This window comes from Syngnathoides biaculeatus, chromosome 16 (assembly GCF_019802595.1).
Source record: "Syngnathoides biaculeatus isolate LvHL_M chromosome 16, ASM1980259v1, whole genome shotgun sequence".
NCBI lineage: Eukaryota > Metazoa > Chordata > Actinopteri > Syngnathiformes > Syngnathidae > Syngnathoides > Syngnathoides biaculeatus.
This window is the reverse complement of record NC_084655.1, coordinates 24629657-24656997: the sequence shown is the minus strand read 5'-3', so window position 1 is coordinate 24656997 and position 27341 is coordinate 24629657. Positions and strand designations below refer to the sequence as shown.

General features: G+C 51.2%; 2 protein-coding genes across 2 annotated transcripts in view; one reads left to right on the top strand and one right to left on the bottom strand.

The window, feature by feature from the left end:
* tbc1d16 (TBC1 domain family, member 16) overlaps positions 1-24332 on the bottom strand; it is a 38247-nt gene extending 13915 nt beyond the window's left edge. The window contains exons 1-14 of the mRNA XM_061846484.1: positions 24181-24332; positions 22095-22307; positions 21246-21408; positions 20485-20733; positions 16609-16785; positions 16386-16533; positions 15732-15896; positions 13828-13976; positions 11790-11924; positions 10050-10236; positions 9795-9974; positions 9021-9180; positions 8238-8570; positions 29-228 (exon numbers count right to left, since the gene is read on the bottom strand). Of these exons, the coding sequence (XP_061702468.1) occupies positions 29-228; positions 8238-8570; positions 9021-9180; positions 9795-9974; positions 10050-10236; positions 11790-11924; positions 13828-13976; positions 15732-15896; positions 16386-16533; positions 16609-16785; positions 20485-20733; positions 21246-21408; positions 22095-22275 (2427 nt within the window). The 5' untranslated portion in view covers positions 22276-22307; positions 24181-24332. The remainder of the gene's footprint in view (positions 1-28; positions 229-8237; positions 8571-9020; positions 9181-9794; positions 9975-10049; positions 10237-11789; positions 11925-13827; positions 13977-15731; positions 15897-16385; positions 16534-16608; positions 16786-20484; positions 20734-21245; positions 21409-22094; positions 22308-24180) is intronic.
* A 136-nt stretch (positions 24333-24468) lies between these two features.
* galcb (galactosylceramidase b) lies at positions 24469-27263 on the top strand. The gene has a single exon (XM_061845385.1). The coding sequence runs from the start codon at positions 24608-24610 to the stop codon at positions 26609-26611; it is 2004 nt and encodes a 667-aa protein (XP_061701369.1). The 5' UTR covers positions 24469-24607; the 3' UTR covers positions 26612-27263.
* Positions 27264-27341: the final 78 nt, after the last annotated feature.

Sequence of the window (27341 nt, the reverse complement as noted above, 5' to 3'; positions counted from 1 at the left end):
ACAAGCTTGTTTTGGAACATCAGCTCACCTGTTGCGTGACGACCAAGCAGGTCCCTGCGGCGTGTTGACACAAAACACAGTCCTGGCGCGCAAAGTCCCACGTGGGCGTCCGTCCGGGTCTGACGTCGTCTTCCCGTCGTCGCGTGGGAGCGTTTACACCGTCGGCGGGAGGAAAGTGGAAGGGTGGAGGAAAACTGCAAGACGGCGGAAAGGTGACATAATGGCAGCCTGTGCAGGAATATGCCCGCCAAAAAAAAAAAAAACCAAGTTGATGGAAAGCCATGTCACGCCAAAATTAATCCTTTCACGGGCCAACTGGAAGAAAGTCGCCCGCCTTTCCCCTCCCGGCCTCAAATTCGGCGGCAGCGGGCGCAAACGTCACAATTGAACACGCCGAGATTGAGCAAATTCAAGTTCTGCAGAATGACATTTGCGGATCCTCCCTTGGAGATCGTTATTGTGACAACTCGAGATCAGAATTCACATCAACAAAATTCTGAATTGATTGAGGGTCGTGGATAACCAACCCAAGGTAGCCAGAAGTAGAAGTACAATTTTTCAAATGCACTCTTATCGTTCACAGTGACTCACCAAAATATGAAATGTTACCTTTCAGGACTAAATGCTCAGCCAGAACACTAATATTTTGGGAGGTGCCATCTGTTTTAGAACCACCAATTCGGAAAAGCAAAATGGAAGATTCAGTGTTGCTGTGGCAACAAGACCAAGAAGATCAGCCCCAATCTGAGCCCAAGTTTCAATTGAAGGCACCATTTTGTTTGTTTATTTTATTTTATTTATTTAGTTTTTTTTTAATCAACAACTAAAGGCGCAACAATATCAAACGCAAGCGCACAAATGAATACAAAACTTGTCGCTCACGACGCGTCGACGTGCTTTTCACCGCCTGCTCGTCAAGTTTTGAAAGCTAATTGGGACAAAAACAATCACGCAGCGATGACAACGGCGCCGTCCCTGTGACGGGCGGCGACGGCGTTGAAGTCGCTCAAGGAGAAAAGAGACAAACTGGAATGACAACAATCCCCGCAAGGGAATCAAAGCCATCATTTTGCCAGGCAACATTGAAAGCGCAAAACGGCAGCGTCGCGTCACCCACACGCTTGCCGCCATCTTGTTTTTGCCCCGAGGCCCGACACAATTAATTGTGTTAGCGTGCGTACAAAAAGCTCGAATTCAAACAAATGAAGGCGTGCAGACGCAGCTCCGCGACACGATTTTAATTCATTTCCCCGCCTGAACAAATTTCAAAGAAGCGCGCAGCAAAGTTTCGATAACAATCTAGACGTCAAATCTGCATAAAAAGTGTCGCCGCGATGCAAATCGGTGACATTTGGACACGACTTCAGGTAAGATTCAGCGGCGCCTGGAGACACCAGAGCGCAACGACGCCAGTCATCTAAGTTCAACTTGACGACCAGCAGCGCCAAAGAGCCTTCAAGCTATTTAGCGCCGCTCCCAGCTGAAGTTTACTCAAAAGCTCAACATAAAACAATTTGAACAAAACGTGTGGAGTTCAAACAAGGACGCAGCTTAGCTTCATGCTAACAACGAAGCTCGTGGACGTGCTAACCATCAGTGACTGCGTTTGAAGTGAAATTCTATTTGAATGGGCGTGGCTACAAAGTGCCTGCTGATCTTTTAAGCGGTAACAGCGGGCACACTTGGCCAACTGGCAGTACTGCCACGCCAAAAAGGAATGCCACAATTAACACGACACAGTTGCGCACGTATTCTGGTGTCCGTGTTAAAATGTTGAGGATACAAAACTAGCAACAATTATGCACCCGAATATCTTTCGTGCAGCGCGAGCCGCCGTTTAAAAACATTTATGCCAGTTAGCCCGCGAGCTAGCTGGTGGCTAGCGCCTCTCGTAATGGTGACGACCCGGTCCGATGTAATTCCTAATATACTTCAAAAATGGCGGCCATTTGTCTGGATCCCTACAAAAAACGCATTACCTTACTCTTTACTCAAAGGTGGCCTCCCCAGAGTGATGCAGCCGACGAGTTGCAAATGTTTTGAAGACCACGGGAGGGCTTTTTGTGCCGCCATTCCAAACGCCGTCTCCATCGCACTAATTCAAATCGTGGCCAGCGTCCAGGCATCGAACGCAGCCTCAGCCCTCTTCTTGACGTGGTCTGAAGGCTTTGAAATGACAAAAGCGGCGACAAAGATGGCGGCAGCGGGGCCGCAGAACATCCGGCCTGGCCCATTCCATTGGCCCAAACAAAAGACGTGTCGCAGTGACGGAAACTCCCATTTGACGTGATTTTTTTTTTTTTTGGTATCTTTTTGGGTTTTTTTTCGTCCGGGCCTCAAATCCAGCCATCGTTCATTGCTAACACATGTTTCATTAAGTGCAACATTGAAGAGGAAATGGAAAATTGAAGCGTGCGGTAATTAAGAACAGGCGAAAAGCAAGCGAGGGAAGACGACAAATGACTTTTGTGCCCTTCAGGAAGGATTTGACAAATATGCGCGGAGATTCCCAAGCCGGAGAGGACGCCATTTCTCCTCCAAGTCGCAATTAGCGCGGCTTCCCTTCCTCTCCCGCCATCAAATGTCCCGACCCAGACGTCCGATCCCGATCCACATTCCTGCGTCGGCGCGCGCGGGGGGGGGGGTCGCGCCGAACCCCAAGTGAGCGTTTCACCGCCGCGGCGTCCGCCCGATGACGCCATATTTACGAAGGGCAAATATTTGCGCCTTGGGGCGACGGGCGAGGGAGGGGCTGGCCGCAAAGACACTGCGCACACAGTACGTGCGTGCAGCAAGTGTCAGCAGCAAGAAATCCTGGCACATCCGCGGGGGGGGGGGGGGCAATATTTTTTATGTGGCAAGAAAGACGCCATTCATTGCAACAACAACAACAACAACAAAACCCGAAATGACGGCAGGAGAGCGCCACAAAGGGAGGAAGATGAGCAGCACACTCATCGTCATCCTTCCATTTCCACAAAGAATACGTATCCCTCCCTTCTGCCCCCAGCTGCGGGGGAGGGGGGCAGAACGGCAAAGAAAAGAACGGACGGAAGGCAGATTGAGAACATCGTGACCACAAACACGCGCTTGAATTGGCTGAGAGGAGCTCAGAGAAGTCAATATTCACGTGAAGGGTTCATAAAAAAAAGGCAGACGGTACAACGACCGTGGCGCACAATATCGGCAAGATAGGAGCGCGTGCACGCCGCTGAGGCACCTGACTCAGCGTCACGATTTCCACACTCCTGACCCACGCGCGCGCACGCACGTATCGGTCGCAATCTCCAATTCACAAAAATATGTTGAATTATACTCTTTGTCCGAGCCAAATATTCGACGATTAAACCATTGTGTGTATATATTGATACATAATCATGAAAATTGTGATTTGCAACTTTTTTTTTTTCCCAGGATAAACCCGAATATATAAATGTTATTCCATTTCTGTAATGTAGCTATATTTTTAAGTAACTGAAACTCTAAGTTGAAGTTTTTGTTTAAATGAATACATCAAATCTTAAATTTAAAACTTCTTTGTGGCCTAATATGGATGCACTTTCCCCCTTTATAAGGGGAAAAAAAAAAACAGGAGAATTTCAAAATCTCTTTTCTAGAGTGAATATTTTTGTAGTTTGTGCAATGACAATTCAAAAGATATTTCACGATTATGTTGCCTTCGATGCGTTTTGTCTCCCGACTTTAAACACATGCTCACCCTTTAATTCATCGTTTGTTGATGAATTGTATTCAGAATATTGGACAGCGGATGCGGACGGAACCACGCAAAAGGCCAAACGGCGGCCAATATGACGAAATATTGACGATTTTGCAAGGTCGGCGGGTTCCAGACAGCCGCAGTTAACCGAGCGCAGACTACCGCCTTATTAGGCAATAGTCTCCCTTTGGGGGGGTGGGGGTGGGGGGGGGGGTTGCTTTCAATTAGGAGCGGCAAAGCCCAAATTAGGCAGCGGCCAATTGCAACGTTGCCGCAATATTAGGTACAGCCGCTCCATCAAACATGGCGAGAGGCCTCGCGGCTTTTCTCTCTTTTCTTCGCTTCCCGCTGCGCTGACGGGGGCAAAATGGGTCAACGGTTCCGATCAGATGTTGATCGATTGGGGCGAAACGCACCCAAAGACCAAGAAAGGGCGGGACGATTTCGCTCAAAAGTCGCCGGTTGTCGAAAAACAAAAACACGTCTTGAACATTGCGCACGTTTCAACAAAGTCGCTGCTGTTTTGGTTTGCAACAGAGCTGCTTTCGACAACGTTTGCCAAAGGACGAGGGGACACGAAGAGAAGAGAAAGAGGGCAAGAAAAAAAGAGGAAGAAGAAGAAAAAAAAAAAATCTTCCTGCGTCCGCCGGAGAAAAACAGTTGAACGCAAAAGCAATCGTGCAGGTCTGTCTAATGATGTCGTTAATGTTGCTTTTCTGATGCACGGCGGCGGTCCACTTGGGGCGGTTACCTGGGGAAAATTGAAAATCCCCAGGGCGGCGAACGCATCAGTGGAAGGCGACGACAACAACAACAACTGCAGCAGCAGCAGCAGCAGCAGGGGAGGAAAGTGACGTTGACGCGTCGACATGCGGCTGCTTCGAGGACGGCAAAATCAAAAGACGGAGGAGGATCCGTCCAACACTTTCAACTCACCATTTTGGCAACAAACAAGCACTCAAACCGAAATGGGCAAAAAACGAGTTTGTGCTATCATTAAAAAGTGCAAAAACACTCAATTAATCTATCTGTATGTGGGGGTCATAATGTCTTAAATAGCTCTAAAATGCTTCTTGGTTATTATTTCCCACTCGCGAGGAAAAAAGCACAGAAAATGACATATTGGGGTGGGGGTGGGGGCACTGCCCAATTGAAATGTGCACGCCGAGGAGGCGACTGCAATTCCTCGCCTGTCGAAAGCCAAAAACTTCATCTGGTCGCGCAGCACCAGCGAGCTTTCGACCTTTTCCATATTTGGTGCTCGGTGATTTGCAGGGAGCCGAAAAAAAAAAAAACACCCCCCCCCCCTCCATAAAAAAAAAAAAAAGTCTGGCCTCTGATCCGCTGAGCTGCTCAGGAAGGGTGCTGACTTTGCCTCTTTTTTTTTTTTTTCCAATGGAGCGCCTCACCCCTCCCTAATCCGAGCGGCTGCGGGTCTGGGGGAGTAATCCCGGATTAGGAGCCCCCCACCCCAGTAAATGTATGCACCCCTGCCCGCCGCGGCTGGTTAGCGTTATTCATACTGCGAGGAAACGCAAAAAAAAAAAAAAAAAATGGTGGCAAATGGTGTGCAATGAGGGATCTGGCGGCCCGCTAGAATTTGCTAGCGCCGCGTACGCTAATTGCGGCAAGGTTACATTTTTGTTTGAATAACAACCTTCAAATCTGTGTTCGCATGGGAAAACGAAAACAACTCCGGGCCAATCGGAAACAAACTTTTTCATTGCCGGGAACATTTCTATTCACAACAGGAGCGCAAGCGTTTTCTGCCACAGATGAAAATGTTCATCACATATGTTTTTCAACAGGACCGCACTGAAGAGAGTCTTGGTCAGCTTCTCTATGCAATTCAGGTTTGTAAACCGCTGTAATGACCAACAAATCCACGTAGGGGGCACCACTGCATCGCTTTTGCATTGAAGATCAAAATTGGGATCTGAAAGTTGGACAAATATGATTTCATTGTAGCTGGCGTGTGCTTCACTTACACGCTGACGGCCATTTTGTCTGCATCGCATTCGGCGAGCCAATAAATCGGGGGGGGGGGGGGCAGCCAAAAACTGTGGACCGTGAGCGAGCGTCGGGGTCAAGGTTCAAGTCGTTTGCCGCTCATTTTCCCTCGGAAAGCTATTTGAGCCACAGAATTAGTCGCACGATTCCCAGGTCGATGCCTACAAACGAAGTCCGAGATCCAAGCGATGGACGCAGTTCGGCGGCCCCGTCGTCCTCCTACTTGAAAATAAAGATGATTATCTGGTGTCAAAGTTCATGTTGGTTCAAATTGACCTTCACGTAGTTCGTTAAAGTCCGCAGGCAAAATAAATGAAATCAAAGCCCCCACACTGAAGAAGGTCACCATGACGATCACGATTCTTTGTCCTTTGAACAAAGGCAAGGGGGCGCATATCAAATCAAAAACAATACCCCCAAAATATGACCACAGTGTTAGTCAGACATCCGGTAATGAATGCAGATTTTTGCCCAACATCAGCCGAGGGAGGGAGGGAGGGAGGACCTCGTGCGCTTCTGCCAAATATCATCTTGCACTTACACAAAAGTCAAGCCAGCGCTTGAAGGCAAATCCTTTATTTTGATATTTTCCTACGAATACATACAAAGAAAAGGTGATGTCATACTTCGACGCGGCCCAAATGTTTAACGGCAGACTTGGGCATCTCGGATTGGAAATAATCGTCGCTATGCTCCGCTGACGTAAAGCGACGATCCCTGAAAGTTTGAGAAGATCGGATCGTCGACGCCTCGCAGTTCACCGTTCAAACGTGACCTCATGCAAACCATTATTGTGATTAATTTTTTTTTTTTTAAACGCAAACAAGGATGCAAGCGGGACAGAGAAGCAAAATAGAACATTGGCAGCGAGAACTGAAAACGCACTCTTTGGAATTTAGCACCTGCACACCGTAACTTGCCGGCGATCCTTCAAAATGTGGAGGATTCGTTTCAAGATCAAGAAAAAAAAAAAAGGCAGAAGGCATCCCAAATCTTTTCAGCAGGTACCTTCAAACACGTAAAACCGATTTAGGTTTAAAAATACTTTCACTCTACAGGGACTTGAAACTTTTTTTTTTTTAAAGTGAAAATATTAGAATGTTTGAATCTGGCACCCACAGCCCAATTTTGGTTTGCTTCAGCTCAACCTCAGAGATCAATGCTGTAATTACAGAGACTGAGCTGGAGAGGGGGGTGGGGGTGGGGGTGGGGGTGGGGGTGGGGGTGGGGGTGGGGGGGCGTCTACGCTCCGCTTCTTACCAGATGTTCAAAAGGTCGCCGCACTTTACACGCACAGCAAAGTTGCATCCTGCTAAGTGTGAGCAAAGCACACAAACGTTTGGAGCGAGCGAGCGAGCGAGCGTCACTTCAAAGTAAAGACTGAAGGAAAACATGAAAAAAAATACATAAAAAGAACCGTGGACAATCTGACGCTCGTGCATGGACGCAGCTGAGCGCGCATGACAGCTTTTCGCCCTCAATCTTCAGGCCAATCCCAATTTCGGCCGCTGTCAAACGCATTTGGTGGCTCCTTTTTGAGCTCATCCAAGCGAGCGGCAGGCCGACTTGAGCTTAACTTCAGTTTTGCGGCCGTCCGGCACCTAAAAGGCGTTGTTGACGCACACGATCGGCAAATTAGAGGGGCCGCGGCCACCCTGCGAATTTGTTGAACCCCCCCCGCCCCCCACCCCACTCCACTGTTTGTCAACACTACAGATAAAACCTTGAAAGAGTTGCTAACATTTGATCATACACGCACAAAAGATTGTAAACAAAATGTATGTGTATTGTTGTGTCTGTGCCTTTAAGAGGCGGGGCCTGGTGGGCGCGAGTAAGTGAGTGTGAGCTGTGACCTACAGCAGTGCCATCTGACTGACAAAATCCATTTCTCTTCCTCTGCATCTCATGTAACTCCCCCCCGCCCAAAATAAACAATTGCTATTAAAAAAAATGAAGCAAAAACTACAGCAGCTGGTTTGCTGCGTTAGACGCCGTCGCTGTCCGACGTGACACAAAAAAGTTTGTCGGATCGTGACAAAAGTCGCCATTGATTGAAATTCAAATCGCAGGTTTTGTGTGGTCAAAGTTTTCGGGCTCGCACTCTTCAAGGTTCTGACGATTGCACGTCCTCCACGCTTTTCTCCAGGTGCTCTGATTTCTTCCACATCCCCAAAACATGCCACAGGTGTGAACGCTCGGTTGTGGGCGTGGCCCGCCTCTCGCCCGAAGTCAGCTGTGACTCGGATGAGGATAAGCGGGATGGAAAAGGAGGGAAAAAAAAAAATCATCGTACAAGGCGCAGAAGGGCTTTGTGTAAAAAAAAAAAAAGATGTGCACATTTATAGCCGAAGACAAACGCGCCTTTCAAAGTTCACTCGCCGTGAATGAATTTCTCAGTCTTGACGCGCGTCAGCAGGAAACCCGCCAGGCCGGCCCGAGACCCCGCCGCGACCCAGCAAAAGCCCGTGAAAGGGCGCCAGAACCGCCGACGATTGTCGGCGCCGCCCACCTCCGGTTCCACGCGATGAGACGGCAAAATCCGGCAGATCTCGGCTCTTCTTCACGACTGCTCCCCGAAGGTGAAACTCTCCCGAGAGTCGGCGGCCCCCGAGGGGTCGGGCGTGCGGGTCGGCGAGGGCGATGGCGAGGACGGGGACGGGGACGGCCGCGGCGTGGACGTGCCTCCGTAAGGGCAGCTCTGAGAGTCCGGATGCTCGCCGGAACACTCCACGGCGGGGATGTAGCGGCTGTCCCACATGCCGGGCCCGCACAGTTTGCACAGGTCGTGGAGGCTGCACGGGATTCTGGGTAGGAGGCGGAACTGGTAGAGGAGGCTGCGTGCCTGGAGGGGCAACATTAAGCCAGGGAGCTGCTCAAGCAGAACTTGTTGTGCATTGACATAACAGCGCTTTTAATGTAAATTGACGGCCTTGTGTAGCGATGAGGTGGGACAAAACCCTCAAATGTGTTTTTGTAAACTTGCGGGCCGGCTGCAAACGGAGCGGAGCCGGCTAATAACAATAATGAAAAAAAAAAAAAAGGATTTCATCACGTTTGGTGACCTTTCTGACTCTTCTTACTTGAATCCCGGCTAACAAAATATTTGTAACTTTGTTCTGGAGCCCAGTGGATGCCATTTTTTTTTTTTTTAAATATTCCACAGTTTGATCCCCTTCCCCCACGGCGACTTATTAATAACGGAATTTTGAACACCACAGTGTCATATAAAAAAAAAAAAAAAAAAAATCGACGATGCACTGCTTTGCGCGCTTTCAGCCGACCGGCCGGCGACGGGAAGGAGTCACCTTGCGCAGGACCAGCTCGCCGTTCATGTGCATGGACAAGTTGCTGAAGTGCAGCAGCATTTGGTCGGTGGGCAGCCGCCGATCGCTCACGTCGTCGCCGTACACGACGATGATGGCCACGCACAGGAACAGGTGGAAGTAATCCGTCTGCAAAAAGAACAAAAAAATGTATTCACAACGGATATTGTTTCATATTCACAACATCACAGACATGCCACTGACAACGTTTGTAATGCTCAATGACGCTCGTCGGTAATAATATTAAAAAAAGGAAACGTCAGAAAAAGACAGTGCCTCTTCCCTAAAGCCGCAGATGATTTGATCAATAATTACCGTTCCCACCTTATTTAACAGTCTATTTTCCATTTTTTTCCAAGTTCATAATCTCCATTTTTAACCACTAGCATATTTCAATATTTGTACTTTCCTTTTGGGGGAATTTTTCCATTTACGACTTAAGAATTGAAATAAAAAGCATTTTTCTCCAATATCTGGTGATTCATTCCTACAAAATCATTCCAAGTGGGATTGAAAATGATCTAATTTGACTTCACCGGTGCGACGGGAATTCACAAAACAGAACGCGTCGCACACGGACTCATTTCGGACCAGATCCGAACGCTAATCAGGTTGGGAAACCCTCATTTAGTGCATCAGTGGCAATTATTAATACGACGACTAGACCGCAAGATGGGGATGGATGGATGGCAATGACAATTTAACGAAGACGGGGTGGGGCTCTCGGGCCCCCCCCCCGAGACCTGGTAGTGGGCCCAGCAGGCCTCCCACATGCGCAGAGCCTCCGTGTCGGGGAACTCGCGCTTGAAGCACAGCAGGATCCAGCGGTGGCAGAAGAGCAGCTGAAGGCCGTCCTCGCCCAGCGCCGTCAGGTGCCGGTGGAAGTCGGGCAGCATGAGGCGCAGCAGCTCCCGCAGGTACATCTGGGCCACAAGAACACGCACGGCTGGTACCGCTCGCTCCGCCCGTCAAGATTCGCCGTCTCTTTTTGACGCTACCAGCTGCCGCTCCATGTCCTCGTCCCGCGGCGAGCTGATGAAGATGGTGTTCTCCATGAGGCCCACGAAGCACCAGAAGGTGTCGCTTTCGTCCCGGATCTCGGTCAGGAGCGGCGCCACCAGGTCCGACATGCCCTGGCAGTAGCCCATGTCGGGGTTGAACACGGCGTAGTTGAGCAGGATTCGCCTGCGGGGGTCAGCGGCGGCAAGACACGGGTCGGAAGATTGGACAGTACGAGCGGAACGCGGAACACAACGGACCCCGATCGGTCCGTCTTTGTCCGGCAACCGTGTCACGCGCTCGCTAACCTGGCGCGCTCTTTCGAGCCTCGACATTATCGCCACATTCGAGCGCGACTGAAACTGCCTGCAAGGTCCGCAGGAACCGCGAGATATCCGGACGTTTCATTTGGAGCGATTTTCACTCATAAGGTATCGCAGTGCATTCTGGGTTCCGCCACATCATGATTACGACTTCACACTTTGCAAATTTGTTTGTCTGCGGCGCTTTCAGTCAAAAAGCCTCAGGCCAGAGGGAAGGACCTCAAAAGCAAGGGAGAGGATTTCCTACCCAGACCGGTACGGCTTTTTGGCCTTTTGGCCTTTTGGAGAAGCAGCTTTTCCAAGATAGCCATCAGAGGATTCGGGTGGGGGGGGTCGGGGGGGCGCTAATGAGTTTTCCAGCCCCCGAGACAGCGTGAGCCATTTTCTTGGCAGCCCGTATCAATGTTGATCAAATGGGGAAAAAAACTGTGCAAAATACCACAATGTAGCTGCTGTAACAAATATATTTACTTTACTAAATATAGTCTTTTATTAAATGCATTTCTTTAGTTTTGTCATGTGTGACGACATCAGATCGCATGACACTGCCAATATATCCCAAGGCCAATTTTGCTCCGCACTCTTCTTGTCGTTTTGTTAACTTTATTTTACTTTTAGGTTCCGGTTTTCCTTCTGTGACAGCTTCGAACGCGTCCTGAACGTTTGTTTTGACATTCCGAACGTACGAGCTGGCGGCGGAGCAGTTGAGCGTATTCCACGGCGGAGGTCGCGAGTTCCGAGCAGCACCGCGACGTCGTGAACGTGACGCCGCCGGCTTTTACGGGCGCGTTCGCGACCCCCCCCCCCCCCCCCCCCCGCAGGAACGCCGTCCCACCCCGACGTACTGAACGCTTCGACATGTGGCCCACTGCGACGGCGCACGTGGTTGCCATGCCAACCTGACAGTAACTAGGGAGCTCTTTAATGATCTATTTCTTTTTATTTTTTTTTTTATGGGTAGCACTTTAAAGTGTCTCTGGTAGCACTCACGCATAATTAAGTTGTCTGAAAAACGGAAAAGGAAAGCCTCGAGGACATCGCTCTTCATGTCGCAATATGAAAACACAAATCGGCCTCAGAGACGTTTGCGGGGAGCGCAATCTGCAGCGCTTTGGATGACTAAAGGCGCAACGACACGCCTGGCGGAATTTGTTTTTTCTAAATTCAAACGACGCAGTCGAGGGGGATTGTCGCGTCCATTTCCGCACCACAGATGAGAGACAATTGGGAAAAATAGACAACATGCGGAGGAATCAATGAGCTGCTATTTCAGAGCTTTTGCTCCATGTTGGGCCGACCGCCATTAGCTTAAAGCGCAGGCATGCTCAAAGCTACAATATGCTAAGCTAGGCTAAGCTAAGCTAAGAGCTTCAGCAGCAAAGTCAACCGTGGCAGAAGACGGCGAGAAGGCCTCACCTCATCCTCTCCACATTGGGGTTGTTGTCGCCTCTGAAGAACTGGTTGTTGCGGTCTGTCCTCACCACGTCCTTGTCCACGGTGAACTGGACCTTCCTCCAGAACTCGCTGTGCTCCTCGGGGCTCATGGATAATCTGCCAGGGGAACGACGCGCGTGATTCTACGCATTTCACCGCACAAGCCGCAGTTAGTTTTATGAAATAAATTCAACATCGACAGGAACAAAAGCGAGTAAAGAGCAATGTCTAGCTTGACTTGAATGCCAGGACCACAAGTCTGAGGAACGGAGCAAATGGTTCACCCAGGAAATCACCTGATCAAAACCACGTCCGCTCACTCCATTCAAGCAGGGCGGGGCCAACGGACGTACGTGTGCGTGGATGGTGACCTCAAGTGGACAGAATACACGCGCCGCTGCAATTCTCTCAAAAGTGCACTTTCATAAATTGGCAAGGAAATGCATGAAACAAAATGTATATAATGATATAATAATTGGTTCATCTCAATAAATGAGAGTTGAGTGCACGCCAGACGTGTTCGAAGATAATTGCTGAAAACGTGCAGAACTAAGAAGCTTTTATTTTTGAAGAGGCGCCGTATTACAACGTTGAAATTCTACTTTTGAATTCCATCATTTCATTTCATTGCATTGCGCCTTTGCGGCTGCCGCGGTTGTCGAACGATTGAGGGGAACGGCGGCGGCGGCGCCTCCGAACGTCCTTGGACACATTTGCATTGTACTGAAGAAGTTCACGTCGCGGCCAAAGCAGAAGGGATTTCATTAGGGCTGTTTGTTTTGCACGCAGCCCGCCGGGAATAACGAGCGCGCACCTGATGCAACGCCACGCAAGTCTTTGTTGGCGTCGCCGGGGTGGGGCGGGGCGGGGCTGGGCTGGGCTGGGCGGGCATCTCCAGAGTTGGATTGCTAAGCAGCGACCATTCTGCAGTACGCGTCCGTCCGTGGGTTCCATGGAAACAGGTAAACAAACTTATTGGGTCGCGCAAGGGAACGAGACGCCGCACGAGCCGACTCTGCTCGTCCTAAAGCAGGACCAGAAACAAACAACGTAGCCTTGAACACATCGTAAATAACGCTTTCATAACACCATGACAATGTGTCCAGTATTTTATTCTTTCCTGTGTGAATATGGATTGTATAATAATACGGTCACAGGACAATACACCATAAAAACCATCCGGTTCTGCTAAGTCGGGCAGCTCAAAATGGTCCTAAATGGTCCTTCAACGTGTGCTTTAGAACACAAATTCTTCCGGATGAATCAGTAATGCTAAAATAATACTTTGATATGCACCGTACGTCAATTTTAGAATATTTAGCATCATGTTTGTTGATCAACAACACTGAACAAAGCCGAGGACCTTTCTACATTTTAACTTTTATTAGGCAACATTTGCATTGATTGTATCAGGTGGCCAGCGACAATCCAATCGTTCAGTTTTACGGGAACACCTTTAAGTGCGAGGAAATGAAAACATTGCCCACGTAGCTTCGGCTAACTCGAGTTTTCTCCTCCGGATGAGCGCAAGGACATTCTCGCTTGTCACGTTGGTCGAGCGCTTCGCGTCACTTTTTCGAGCAGCTGCTACATTTCGGCTTTGACCCGCCGAAGGGGCGAAGGATACTCGCATCCTTCCTGCGAACGACTGGCGAGAGGGAACCCCCCCCCCCCCCTTCCCAACGGTCTGAACAAAAGCCTTTAATTAGGTTGATGCTACACGCTAATCGGCTCATTGTCAGCCTCCTTCCACTCACGCGGAATCACGTCCACGACACACACTCAACAGGGCTCACGCATACCCCTGCAGTTTCCTTTTTTTTTTTTTTTAAAGCTCTTACTGATAGTAGGATATGATCTGATAAGCGCTGACATGTTTCTATTGGGCAGCCGCCGCCGGTTCCCGTCAACACTTCCCTCATCGTTCCTATCGATTGCTGAGAAGCCACAGCACAGCACCCAATAACGTCAAGTAAAGCGCTGCCACGACAAAAACAGAAAAACAAAACAAAAAAGTCACCTCCTCTGCTGGACGTCGTGGTAGCGCACCCGCTTCTGTAGCCGCCACGCCTCCCTCTCCTGCGAGGTGGACTCGTAGGTGTAGTAGTGCAACAGGAAGGGCCACACCTCGCCACGGATGGACGGGTCGATGCCCCCGAAGAAGATGGCCTGGCGCGGGGGAAACGCAAAGAAACGCGCGTCAAACGTGGAAAGGCGTCGGATCGCAGAGGAGCCGCGACCACCTCGCCATCTGCACTCAAAAAAAAAAAAAAGCTAGAAAGTGGTACCTCTACTTACAAAATTTGTTCCAGAAGTTGTTTCATAAGTAGAAGCCCTTTTTCATGTAAATAGCCTAATCCATTCCAAGCCCCCCCCCCTCCCCCATCCCACCCAAAATAAGCATTCAGAGCACAAAAATAGAAAGAATAATACAAATGATGCTCATTTGCATTATTTGCAAGCAAACCCTTGCACGAATGTACGCACACACTCAACTTCATTCCACTAAAGTTTCTTGGGGCCCAAAATAAACGTGCAATAAACTAACGTGTGATTCAGTGACGCTCAACGTCGAAGCGAGACGAACAGCATCATGGGTAAAGATTGAGGGCCCTGCGAGCCAACGGGATGCCAGGAAGATGCCGGCGATAGCCAATGGGAGAGCGGCGCCATCGCGCCACTTTCAAACCAAGATACGAGATGTTTACGGGCACGGGGGAATTTGGGGAATGCGAATAGCAGCGCCAATTTATGCCTTTCCTAACCTGAACTTCTCGTTACTTGCGTAAAAAGAGGGGCCGCTGGATTCCAATTTTTGAAAGTGAAAAAATTGGAATGCCTCAAAAAAAAAAAGGGCCATTTGGAAAAATTCGCAACATTTTCAGGAAAAATGGGGTCAATTTGTGAGGGAGTCGTGCTCCGAAAGGTTCCGACATCAGCAAAATTTAAATGAAACTGGCACAGGAGGGAGGAGTAAAGTCATCACTACAGCAAATATCGCGATGAACATGAAACCTTGCCATGAATAAGTAAGTAGCGAGGCGTCGTCTTTTTAAACTTGGCACAAAGTGTAAATGAATGAAGTCGAGGGCAGTTTTGTTGGATTTCACGTCATCGTTTGGCATCTTTTCACACCGGCGCGGCCGTTCGGCAGTCGTCCACAAAGTTTCAATCGATCAACGCGGGACTTCCATCCTTCACCCAAAAATCTCAACTTTTTTATTTTTGTTTTTTTTTTTTATTTCAGGTGCAGATTCCCTCGTTTGTGCCTTGCGGGCGTGTTCACCGGAGCTGGCGAACAGCACTTAGAAGTTAAAAACGTGCTTTTGGACTTCCAAATGTGACCCTTCAATTGAATTCACCATTTGGCGGTCAACTCAACCCAGGTTTACCGTACGCAATGTTACAACATTCCCGCTGCTGTTTGGAAACGCTTCAGAAGGCCAAAAGTTGAACCCTCGGCCGGCAACCACTTGAGAGTCAAACGGCCGGGGCGACCCGAATTGAGTTGCACAAAAGTGTTGCCGTTTTTTCCATTTGAAAGCTCCGGCGATTGCATTTGCACAGAACGAACGGCAAAACCAACTCGAAGGCCGCAAACAGCCCCAACGGATTCTCGGTTGCCGACGCGGAAGCAGAGCTGAGTCATTGCTGGAAAAGTGAGTCAAGCCAGGAGGTCTCAAATGAGTCGCGGTGCGTCGCCGGGCAGCGCACGACAGCACGCGGCGCTTTGCACTTCTGCGTCACGTCGCATTATTTTAAACCGCAGGAGGCCTCCAAACCTGAACTCCGACTTGAAAGCGCCGCTCGTGGGCCTCGGCACGACTCCCGTCTTCACGTTTGAGGAGGTCACGAGCGGGCAAACGCGGATGACGAGAGGCCGCCGTCACAGCTCAAGACCACCTTTGAAGGAAGCAAAATGACCTTGCGCAGTTTGTACTCCTCCTCCACCTGGCCGTCGTCGTTGAGGTGTCGTAGCCAGGTGGCGACGTCCAGCCTCCGGTACAGCTTCTCCTCGGGGTGGCCCTCGGCCGACGGCGGCGCCGACCTCTGGATGGAAAACTGCACGCAGGTCTTCTCGTGCGACGCCTGCACGAGCGGCCCGAGGTTTAAAAGAAGAGGAGGTGAGACCAAATGTGGATTTGGGGGGGGGGGGGGGGGGCACTTCAAATGGATTTTATGCTTAGTGCTGATAACTCGGAATGCAATGCCAAAGGAGGACATACTGCACATAACTTGGGAAGATATTGAACAGTTTCAATTACGTTTTCATTGGCGTCACTTCATAGGCCTGTGGCAACCATCTTCGATTGACGCTGCAATTTTTATTTTCTTCCAAAATGGGTAAATAGTAGCTAGACTCTGGCAGGAAATGCTGCTAGATCTCGCTTGGGACCCAGAGACGCCATTTTTTGTTGTTGTGAAAGATGACAATTCAACATGGCAACAAAACTGTCAGCAGAACCCCGCCCGGGGTGCGAACATTTGACCATTTCGCCACGATAAAGGATGAACGCGGATCCGGGAGATTCACGTCACATTTTTGACTTCTCTTGGCGCTGGGTGAATTTTCCCCACCTGGTCCTTGAGTCGCATCTCCCTGCAGCACTTCCACTGGCGGAAAACCTCGGCCAGCTTGTCCAGGCCGGCGTGGTGGAAGTGGAGAATCTTGTACTGGCTCTCTCGGCTGGCGATCACCAGCTGGCCGCTGGCGCGGGCGTCGTCACTGCAACGGCACCGCGGGGACGTTGTAACCCGCCGGAACATTCCCGTTCCCCTCGCGCGTCCCCCCCCGCCAGACCTGAAGAAGAGCCGCAGCGACCTCATGTGACCCAGGTCCACCCGGAACACGGCGCACAGCTGCTCCAGCGCCAGCGCCTTCTGTTGCTCCTCCCACCGAGCGCCCCGCGACTGGCCGTTGCTCTCCGGGCTGGAGGCGGAGCTCGTCGAGAGGCGCCTCGACTCCTCGGACGGTTCCCTGCCCGCACAATTTGTCTTATTAATTAATAAGGCACGGTTCCCCCCCCCTTTTTTTTTTTTTTTAAGACGGGACCCGATGTGCGCCACAGAGGCCCGCTTGGGTGGCCTTTAGCAAAGGTGTCAGAGTACTTTTTTTCCCCCCTTAAAGTTTCTCCACAAATCATCAGTCTTGAAATTCCAGTACAAAAACGTTTTTCTGTTGCTGTTACTGACAAAAAAAAAAAAGTTGCTGGATTGCCAGCTCGAGGAGCAGCCGGCATGAACGCTAACGAACCGTCGCTAATGACCATGACGCACTTTTAAACGTCGCAAAAAAAGTGCCAACGTGCGGCCGACCCGCTGATGTTCCAAAGAGAAGTCAAACTTTCATCAAAAACGTTCAATCAAGTCATGGCTTTGTTAATATTCATCATTTCCGTTTAGGGATCCCCCCCCCCCCGCAACCAGCTGGCCGCCGAGTTTGCAAGAATGTGCACAAATCAAAAACACGCTTCAGGGAAAAGCCACTTGGGCGGCCGTCCTATCTGCGACTTGCAAAACGCGAGGACGATTGATGGAGGGGGGGGGGGGGGCCTGACGTCTGCTGGCATCTTCAACCTTTCCTCCCCGTGAGCGTCTGGAAACAGAGAAAGCGTCACCCCCGCCCATCAAACTGTCCAATTCCAATTTGTCCATCCATTCCCTCCGACCTGAAATTGTTAATTCACTGTACAGCGTCATTCCCAACAGATAAAGAAAAGTTCTCTCCATTAGCTCACGGCGGACACACAATGAAGAGTTGAAAAACGTGCGACTCCGCCTCCAGATGACGTCTTTGGACTTGCAGCATGGGGCTCACTTACAAAGTTGATATTTGGACTTCCTGTTGCCAGTCAAAAACGTTTGTGGGCACGAAGCGGCTTGTGTGACAACAACTAAACAGTTGGAAGCCCCAAAACCTTTTTCAATACTCTTTTTTTTTTTTTTGTAGTCAAGTTTGATTTCTGCCTCGTTGGTTATTGTCGTACATTTTTACGTGCACCACTTGTGTGCGGCATCACAGGAAAAAAAATGAAAAAACAAAACAGCTGCTGAATTAGTGATCGGACAATGGGATGCTGAGCTGATATTAGAAACAATATTCTCAGCCCCCCCACCCTCAAAAACAACAAAACGGCACTTAGAAAGCAAACACTCGCATGTCCAGGTGAAATAAATCCTGCTCCCTCCCCCAAGAAAACATTGCAAACAGGCCGCCAGCTACGACAAGGCGTGCGTCCCCAAGGCCGGGGGGAGGTCGAGCACTCGTGGCCCCCCCCGCTTGGGTTAGCGAGATGCTAAGTGTTCGGTAAATAAAGCCAGCGCAAACCCCCGAAGCACACCCGCACTCCGCCACAAGCTCATCATCATCGTCTCACTCTTACTTTTATTGAATTCTTCTTCAAACGTCAACCAATCATATGGCATCGTGTCAAATGAAATGTCGGCATCTAATTAACTTGGAGAGAAAACGCGAACGCTGCACAGGAAGCCCAAAGCCAGGACTCAAACCTGAGAGCTGTGAGGCACACGTGCAAACCACTAGGCTGCCCGTACCGCGGGTCCAAAAGGAATCCCACCATGAAAGTTACGTACCAATTAAACCACTTAGCCAGCTCCTCCTTTTTTTTTTTTTTAATTGACCTTTCAAGACGATTTCGTCAACTTCTTTGCTTTAATAAAGGCTTTTTGTCTGATTGACGCGAGCGCAGACTTTCAAGTGGACGGATAACACTGATTGTTTTCTTGAACCAGATTTAAATTTGGTGTATACTGCGTCAGGCATGAAAACTACTTGAATTATTATGATTATTATTATTATTTTAACCACCTCTGGCAAGATGGTCTTATTTTATTCCTGACAAGTCACGATTTTGGAGAGAACACATAGAAAAGTATCATCATTAATAAATAGTCTTATTTCTATTTTAAAAATTGCAAAAGGAAATTGGAATTTTCTCAGCGTGCTATTTCAAAATAGTTTTTTTCTCTCCCCTATTTCAAAGGGTAATTCGATAGCAATTAAAAACAATAATAATAATAACAACGTAATTACCGTTGTCCATCATAAACACGCATTTGCGATTGGAATGAAACAACCGCAGCGTCTCTCTCCATCTTGTGCCAAATGAAGCGCACCCCCGCCCCCGCCCCCGCCCGCCCGCAACCGGGTTGCGCCGCCGTACCTAATCAAGCGTCCCAGCGAGCTTCGCTCGGCACTTGTTACTTTGGTCAAAAGTGGCAAGAAAGTGCTTGAAAAGCTCCGCCGTGGATTCTTCCCTGGGCCTCCCTCCCTCCTCCCTCCTTTCTTCCAATTCTTGCTCTTCCCCCGTAGGCGGCCTTTTCTCTTTGAGTGATTCCAACTGACATGTTTCCACTTTGTGGCCCCTTCACACCGGCAACGAATGCGAGGCTCAGAGAAAGGAAGATGGAGACACTTGCCGGGTTTTCGGCCGCCTAGTTTCCGCCCTCTAAACCGACGAGCTGACATTCGGCCCAGCACAACAACTGGAAAAATCAAAAAGGGCTTCACGCAGACTTTAGGAAGGGAAGGGAAGGGAAGGGAAGGAGGGCGGGGGGAGCCATATGCGGGAGGTGGGCAACACTTGAGCGTATTCCGAACCAGCAAGTAGAGAAGAAAAGATGGAACGTTTGAAAAAGGAGGGTGGGCAGAATACGGGAAGGGCAGAAACACGGAGAGGAAGGAAAATGCTCATGCTCGCCCGCCCGCCCGCCCGCACACAGACAGATGAAAGATGGGGGAGGGGGGGGGGGGCAATGTTGCAGTGCACGAGCGCCGTCTGGTGCCCACGCAGGTTGCCCACAAGAGACGCATGCGCGTCGCCTCGTGACGTCATCGGCCTGCAGCCACTGGCAAAAGTCAAAGAAGTGAGACGCCACCTGGAGTCGGGCGGTACTGCAACCAATTATTCAATCATTTTCATTTGGCGCCATTTTGTGGCAAGTCGGAGGAACTGGAATGTTCCCAATTTACTCAATTTATACATTGCACATATATTGGGGCCTTTTTGAAATTGCATGGGTTAGATGTAGCCAATCACAAAACAAACAAAAACATCACACGTCACAATTACAGATAAGTTAGCGGCTTCTGCGAACCGAAGAACTTGCAAAGTCCAGACGGGAGGACCCCAGCTGAGATTCAAACCCGCCACCTCTTGACTGCGAACCCAAATAACAGCACGATGCACGAAACAAACTTTTTGCAATACCTTGCGCTGCTTCTCCAGCATTCTGGAAACTTCTGGCAAAAGCTCAGCACAGACTAATAAAATGTTTTGTTAAAATGGGGAAAGAAAAAAAAATATATTTCAGCTGATGTAAAAGTCGACTTTCTGCCTAGACCGTTTATTTTCATGTTAAAAATACATAAAAATATTTTTAAAAAAGATCACATCAGTGACACCGAGTTGGGGGGGGGGATAGGGGGAGCGTGCGCTTGGTCCTCCCACACAAATAATAGCATCATATCGCTTTTAGATCATAAAGTGTAATAACAATAATTAATGTTGCGGTTAACGAGGACGTGTGCTCGCTGAAAGCAGGAAGCATGAACGGTGGCTCAATTAAGCCGTTAAAATCATCAACTTCATTCTCGTTATGAAGACAAAAAAAAAAAAAAAAGTCGAGGTTCTGCATGCGATAAAGACCCACCGACCTGCCGCCGCCGCCGTCGTCGTCGTCATCCAAGAAGACGGAGCCGCCGCTCTCGCAGAGCGCCTCGCTGACGGGCGACAGGCAGAAGGGCGAGGAGAAGGTGTCCGAGTCGGAGCCCGTGGCGCTGTCGCGGCTCACTTCGTCCGACAGCGGACACGAGCCCTCGTCCGCCTCGTCGGCGGCGGGGGAGCCGCCCGTGACGTTGCTCTCCTCGTCTTCCGCTTGTGCGGCGGGGGGGCGCGAGACCCGCCTGCAGGGGGAGACGTTCGGACCGCGTCGGTGCCGCTTTTGGACATTTTTTTGATGACTTCCTTCCAAGTTTCAACCCTGGAACCTTTTACGGATTCCAAATAAAGTTTCGATCTCGCCGTTTGTCGTGGTGTCGCAACAACAAATTGACAATAATCGATCAGATTTTCCATCAGTTGTGAGGCGCCGTCACTCGAAGCGGACAAATTTGACTCTCTAAACCAATCAAGACGCTGCGTTTGGATGATGTCACGGCCGCCGGTTCATGATTGGCTAATGATGAAGCGGCACAATCGAGTCGCAGTGAGGAGACAAAAATACATATTTCTTAGCTATCTTGGCCAAAGAAGGAACTTTTTTTGTGGATATTTGACGTCGTCTACATTTGACTGCGTTTGTCGGTGCAACTGGACCTCAACATTTAGCGTTCTCGCCATTGCACTTTTGTGTATTGCTAATTTTTCAATAATGTTCCATTTGAAACGGCGAGCAACAGAACGACCGTCGGCCTACCGTCGGCCTCCGCGGCGCGCGCTCCGTCGCACGGGCGAGCTCTCGGGCGTGACGTAGCGCATGGCCTCTTCGTCCTGCTTGTGGATGCGCGAGTTGGGCACCCAGGTCAGAATGAGGGTGGTGCCCAGGCTCTCGTCCTTCTCCGCGTGCACGCAGAGGTAGCCTGGGGGAGGGCAACCGTGAGCACAGCATAATGCGGCGGCGGCAACCGCAACACATGAAGAAGCTCAGTGAGTCAAGACCACCACCCTGTGGGACTCCTGCGGCAGTTCATTGCTAACGCTCGAACCGGAGCCACCCGGACGAGCACGCCCCCCCCCCCGTTTACGCAAACCGCAATGAAGTCGCCGTGCACGTTTCGGCGACGAACGCATGAGGAGGACTCCATCCGCAATCTCTGAACTGTGAGGCAGATGCCCTAACCGCTAAGCCACAGTGCTGCCTTGTGTCATCCATCATTAGTTTGCTTTGCTTTCACAAAAGATGGCAGAAATTGGAGAAAAATCATTTGGACAATTTTAACTTGAACAATGTCTCGACATAACCAAAATAGTTATTGGATTATTCAATCACTGAGTTATGGAATTATTGTTGCATCTCTACACAGTTCATTTTAGTAACTAACTAGCAAAGGAATTGGGTCTGGGGGGGGGGGGTGTTAGCGTTTATGCTAGTCACGCACAGCCGCTAACGTCAGAGCCCGCCCGTTACTCGGACTTCCTTCTCTCGGGTTCTTGCGGCGCATGTCGCCCCAAAGGTTTCGCCCCCCCCCCCAACGGAATGCGCTTCCCCCACTTTGCGTCGGCACGCTCGTCTTCCCCGACCTGAAAGCGAATCGTGCAAACCCACCCGGGTGGTGCTCCGCCAGGCCGGGCAGCGGCTCGGCGGGGTGCACGCACACGTTGTTTTTGGAGTAAACGATCTCGCCGTCGATGCCCGAGCGCGGCGTCGCGCCCGCCCCGCCGGGGTTAAAGGTCAGGAGGTCGGAGGCCTTGGAGGAGGCGCGCCGCAGGAGCCGACCCAGAGACATCTCCTCAGAAAGCGGCACGCGGGGCCCATCCTCTGTTTGGGAGAGAGAGCAAAGGCAACGTCAGCCGTCCGAATCTTCCTCGCTTGCTCGTTTCGCAACCGCCGCTCGACAGACAGAGCGCCGAGCGAAGGCGCGTCGCCGCTCGCGCGCCAATCCAAACGCGTCGGCTTGACAGGTGGGAAACTCGTCGAACCACTTTTTTGAAAGGCCACATGCAAATGAAGTTATTTGGATTACGAGTTGCATGGCGCACGTGACGCATTTTCCCCTTCAGGTCGAAGTTGACTTTTTGCGTCTCGCTCTCGCCAACGCGTACGCCCTCCCGTGTCCAAGGAACGTTCTCCACTTCTCCAGGCTCGGGAGGGGAAGTGGCACGGCAGGAAAGTTGATCAGAATGCCCACAGCTTGACTTTGGCATCCTGTGCCGCTCAAAAAGGCCTCAAAATTCTTTCGGTCAAAAAGAATCCCAGACAGGAAAAGAACGAAACTTTCAAGGCCAGAAAAAAAAAAAAAAGTCAAACTGGGCCAGTTAAACCACGGGAAAAAATAAAATAAAAATCAAGTCTGTTGTTTTGATGTGGCACTGAGCTAACCCCCCCCCCCCAAAAAAAAAACAATTAAATACTGAAGACGTAAAGGTGGCCTATTAATCAACTTTCCGAATATTTGAAATGTAATTTGGCACCTCATAAACGAGTGAATCAGTAATTGAAACGAACCACGCAGACGTTTTTCCCAGTTTAGAAGCCCAAAGGGCCCCCGCCCCACCCCGCCCGCACGCTTTTATCTGGATGTTATTTTGGTCTATGGGTACACGGTCAACCCCCCCCCCCCGCCCCCCGCGGGTCAGTCGCACCTCGCGTTGCCGCACTTTGAATCGGAATTTAACAATCAAGGGAGGAAAGATTTCACACTTTCAAGCTTTCTCACCAGTCAAGATGACGACAAAATAAAGACGAAGCCGGAAAAACGTGTTCCGGGTGACTGTTCTTCTTCATGACACCGTGACTCACCTGCGCAACTGAGTCAGCAATATGTATTGCCAAGAAATTACAATTGGGATGAGCGGAAAGAAAAGCCAGGTAGAGCGCCGCCACCACCTACAAGTTGAATGTGTTCCGCAAGACTCGCATCTCAAATCCTCTTTTCCTAACAAACGGACACTAAGTGATGTCTTTTATAAAAACACAACATATTGAGTATGTGCATCGAGATTTCTAGCGTTGACTGCAAAGGCCGTCCTGGTGGGTGCGCTTTGGCCACCGGAAGTACGGGGTGGGGGGGGGGGTACGTCCTACCTGTACATACCCGAAGAAAACGGCTCCAGCAGCAAGTCGTTTTTCGCTTGCAGCAAATGATGAATGGGTGCGTCAAGAGTGTCTGTCTAGATGTGCTGCTGCAGTATTCGTGCTGCTGAAAGGGTTTTCTTGCTACTTTAGTTTGTGGGGTGGATTCCCATCCATTTTGACAGGTTGCAATTGCTCTCTTTTCAGACGAGAGAAACTTTTGCCTGCTGTCAGGAGAAAAAAACAGACACGTCACCGTTCGGTTTGTATGCGGCGGTGTCGGTCGTTGTTTTTTTTTTTTTTTTGTCAGTCAACAAAAAAAAAAAAAAACATGATTGCTTCTTGGCGGTACGTGTTTTTTGGTGGCTCCATCTAAAAAACGTCACTCAAGGACGCTTCTGGCGCAGCTCGTGCGCGACACTCGATGAGCTCAAGTGTGAGTGTTGAGCTGAGCTGCGCCGGGGGGGGCCTCCAACAGGAGCCCACCACGGACGGACGGGCCCGGCCCACTTTCGGGGCTGCAAAAGCCTCGCTCGCCGTTTCCCGCAGGTTAACGTTCGAGTTTGTCACGGTCGGCGTGCACGCGACTGCGGACGGCCAAGAACCGGCCCGGACTCACCTTGGGTTCCGCCGCAGGAGTCTTCGGCCCGCGGCGGACGTCCACGTCTGCCCGCGGCGTGTCGCAGCCTCTCTCGGACTGCGGGAGCGAACTCGCGGTCCGGTCGCGTCTCTTAAGTGGCGTGTGACGTCACGACGTACGGTTTTTATTTTATTGTCATTTTTTTTTTTTTTTTGCACTGCCCCACGTCACTCAAATGTTTGCCGTCCGTAAATATTCCACTTCCGAAAGACATCTTCAAAATAACCGTCGCCGACCCCGTGGCGGAGTCCAAGAGTAGTTAGGAAGGCTCCTGTTGTTTTAAGTTGAAAGGAACATTTCGCTACTACTTCCTTGTGTCGACACGCGGCTTGACTTTGCTTCCGGGACGGAGCGCGATGACCCCGGAAGTGATGGTTAAGAGTCGGTCCAAAGGTCAGCTCCCGCTATGGCGTTTGTTTTCCTGGCGCTGTTTCCAAGTTTCTTGGTCGCGTCCTGCTTTTCTCAGACGTACATACTGAGCGACACCGACGGACCGGGCCGAGTTTTTGACGGCATCGGAGGCTTGAGCGGCGGGGGGGCGACGACGCGTTTACTGGTCAACTACGCGGAGCCCCACCGAAGCCACATCCTCGACTATCTTTTCAAGCCCAACTTCGGGGCCTCCTTGCACATGCTGAAGGTGGAAATAGGAGGAGACGCTCAAACTACCGACGGGACGGAGCCGTCGCATATGCACTCGGAAGACGACGAGAACTACTTCCGGGGCTACGAATGGTGGCTCATGAAAGAGGCCAAGAGGAGGAATCCCAACGTGACCCTCATCGCCTTGCCCTGGGCCTTTCCCGGCTGGGTGGGCCGAGGCAAGAAGTGGCCCTACGACTTCCCGGACGTCACGGCGGCCTACGTGGTCAACTGGATCCTGGGCGCCAAGCGCTTCCACGAGCTCGACATCGATTATGTCGGGATCTGGAACGAACGCAGCTTCGACAGCGCCTACATCAAGCTGCTGCGCGCCACTCTGGACAAAAGCGGCCTCCGGCGCGTCGGGATCGTGGCCAGCGACAACCTGTGGGAGCCCATCTCCCAGGCGCTCCTGTCGGACCCGGAGCTCAGCCGGGCCGTGGACGTGATCGGCGCCCACTACCCGGGCACCGTCACCGTGGCCGAGGCCCTGAAGACCGGCAAGAGGCTGTGGTCTTCGGAGGACTACAGCACGTTCAACGACGAGGTCGGCGGAGGCTGTTGGGCCCGCATCCTCAACCAGAACTACGTCAACGGATTGATGAGCGCCAGCGTCTCCTGGAACCTGGTGGCCAGCTACTACGAGGCGCTGCCCTTCGGCCGCGACGGCCTGATGACCGCCGCCCAGCCCTGGAGCGGCAACTACGTGGTGGAGTCTCCCGTCTGGATGACGGCTCACACGACGCAGTTCAGCCGGCCGGGCTGGTCCTACCTCAAGACCGTCGGACATCTGGCCAAAGGCGGAAGCTACGTGGCCTTGACCGACGGCGGAGGAAACGTGACCGTCGTCATCGAGACCATGAGCCGCGACCATTCCCGGTGCATCAGACCGCCGCTGCGGCCCTACTCGGTGACCTCGCAAAACGCCACCTTCTGGCTGCGGGGCTCCTTTTCCTCCGTCCAGCGTTTGCAAGTGTGGCGCTCCCGCTTTAACTTTGGGACAAAAACGCCCACCTTCTTCGAGCGGCTCACTCCGTTGAAGCTCTCGGGCGGCAAATTCAGCCTCGGTCTGGCCGTGGATGAAGTCTACACCGTCACCACGATGACCGGCGGGCGCAAAGGCGAGCACCCGGATCCGCCCGCCCCCGCTCCGTTCCCGGAGGAGTACGAGGACGACTTCGACGTGCCGGACGCTCCCTTCTCGGAAGCTCCCAACTTCGCCGACCAGACCGGAGTCTTTGAATATCACACCAACCTGACGGATCCCGGGCCTCACGCGCGGACCTTGCGCCAAGTCCTGACCCAATCGCCCATCTCCTGGGTGGCGGATGCCGACCAGACCGTGAGCGTCATCGGCGACTACGCGTGGCGGGACGCGACTGTCCAATGCGACGTTTTCATGGAGCGCGCCGAGACGGGCGGCGTCTTCGTCGCCGTCAGGGTCGATCGCGGAGGGCAGACCGTCCGCGGCGCCAGGGGCGTCTTTTTCTGGGTCTTTGCCGACGGAACGTACAAAGTGACCAACGACCTGGCGGGTCTGACCGTTCTGGCCGAAGGGCCGTCCGGCACCCGGGCGGGCGACTGGTACAGGCTCTCGCTGGGCGTGCGGGGCGCGCTGGCGTGGGGAAGGTTGAACGGTTTTCTTTTGTGGAAGAACGCCGTGGCGCTGACGCCCAGCAACGGATGGGCCGCCGTCGGGACGCGCTCCTTCGAGCCGGCCCAGTTTGATAATTTTGCCGTCAAGGCTGAGAAGCGACTCGCCTCGTAAATTGCGAGCGCCGTGAAAACTCTTTGGGGAAAATCGCGGCGCTCCGTTTTCGTGCGCCTCGTTTGCCCGCGTTGATTCCCGATTGTGACTCTCAATCAATACTTTGATTCCGATGAAAAGCGGCCGTCGCTCAATGGAAATGGCCTCCGATCAAAAGCCCAAAGGGCGCCGTTTTCCTGACCCCGAAAACGGCTGACCGGACTTCCCGCCCTCGGCCACGCGAATCGGCATAAGCGTCGTTGAAAACGGACGCGCTTCCTGCACGTCGTGACAACCGGCCGGCGGAACGTCGGGAGCCGAACTCGCTCAGATGTCGACTTCTTGAGGGCCGACGTCTTCAGGTGAAAATTGGAAAAACGATTTGACAGCAATGCTAACGAAGACTCCGCGTGGCCTCCTTTCGTCTTTGGTAGCGCTCGCGGAGACGAAAGCCAAAGACGTTTGAAGTTCCGACGCAGTTTACGCGCGCTGCCCCCTCCTTTTTTGCGTCTGCTCCTTATAACATTTCAATTCACCTCATGAAATAATTTGGATTCAAAAACATTTCATTGTAATAAGATGCTTTTTCTTCTTTTCCTTTTGATTTCAGAATATGACATTTTACGCTGAAAAGTTTTTCCTGACTCAATTATCACCAAACTGTTCTAATAAATACACGGGGGGGGGGGGGGGGGGGGGCTATAAATTCCATCCTGTTTAACGTAATAAAATGAGCTGCACGATACTTATC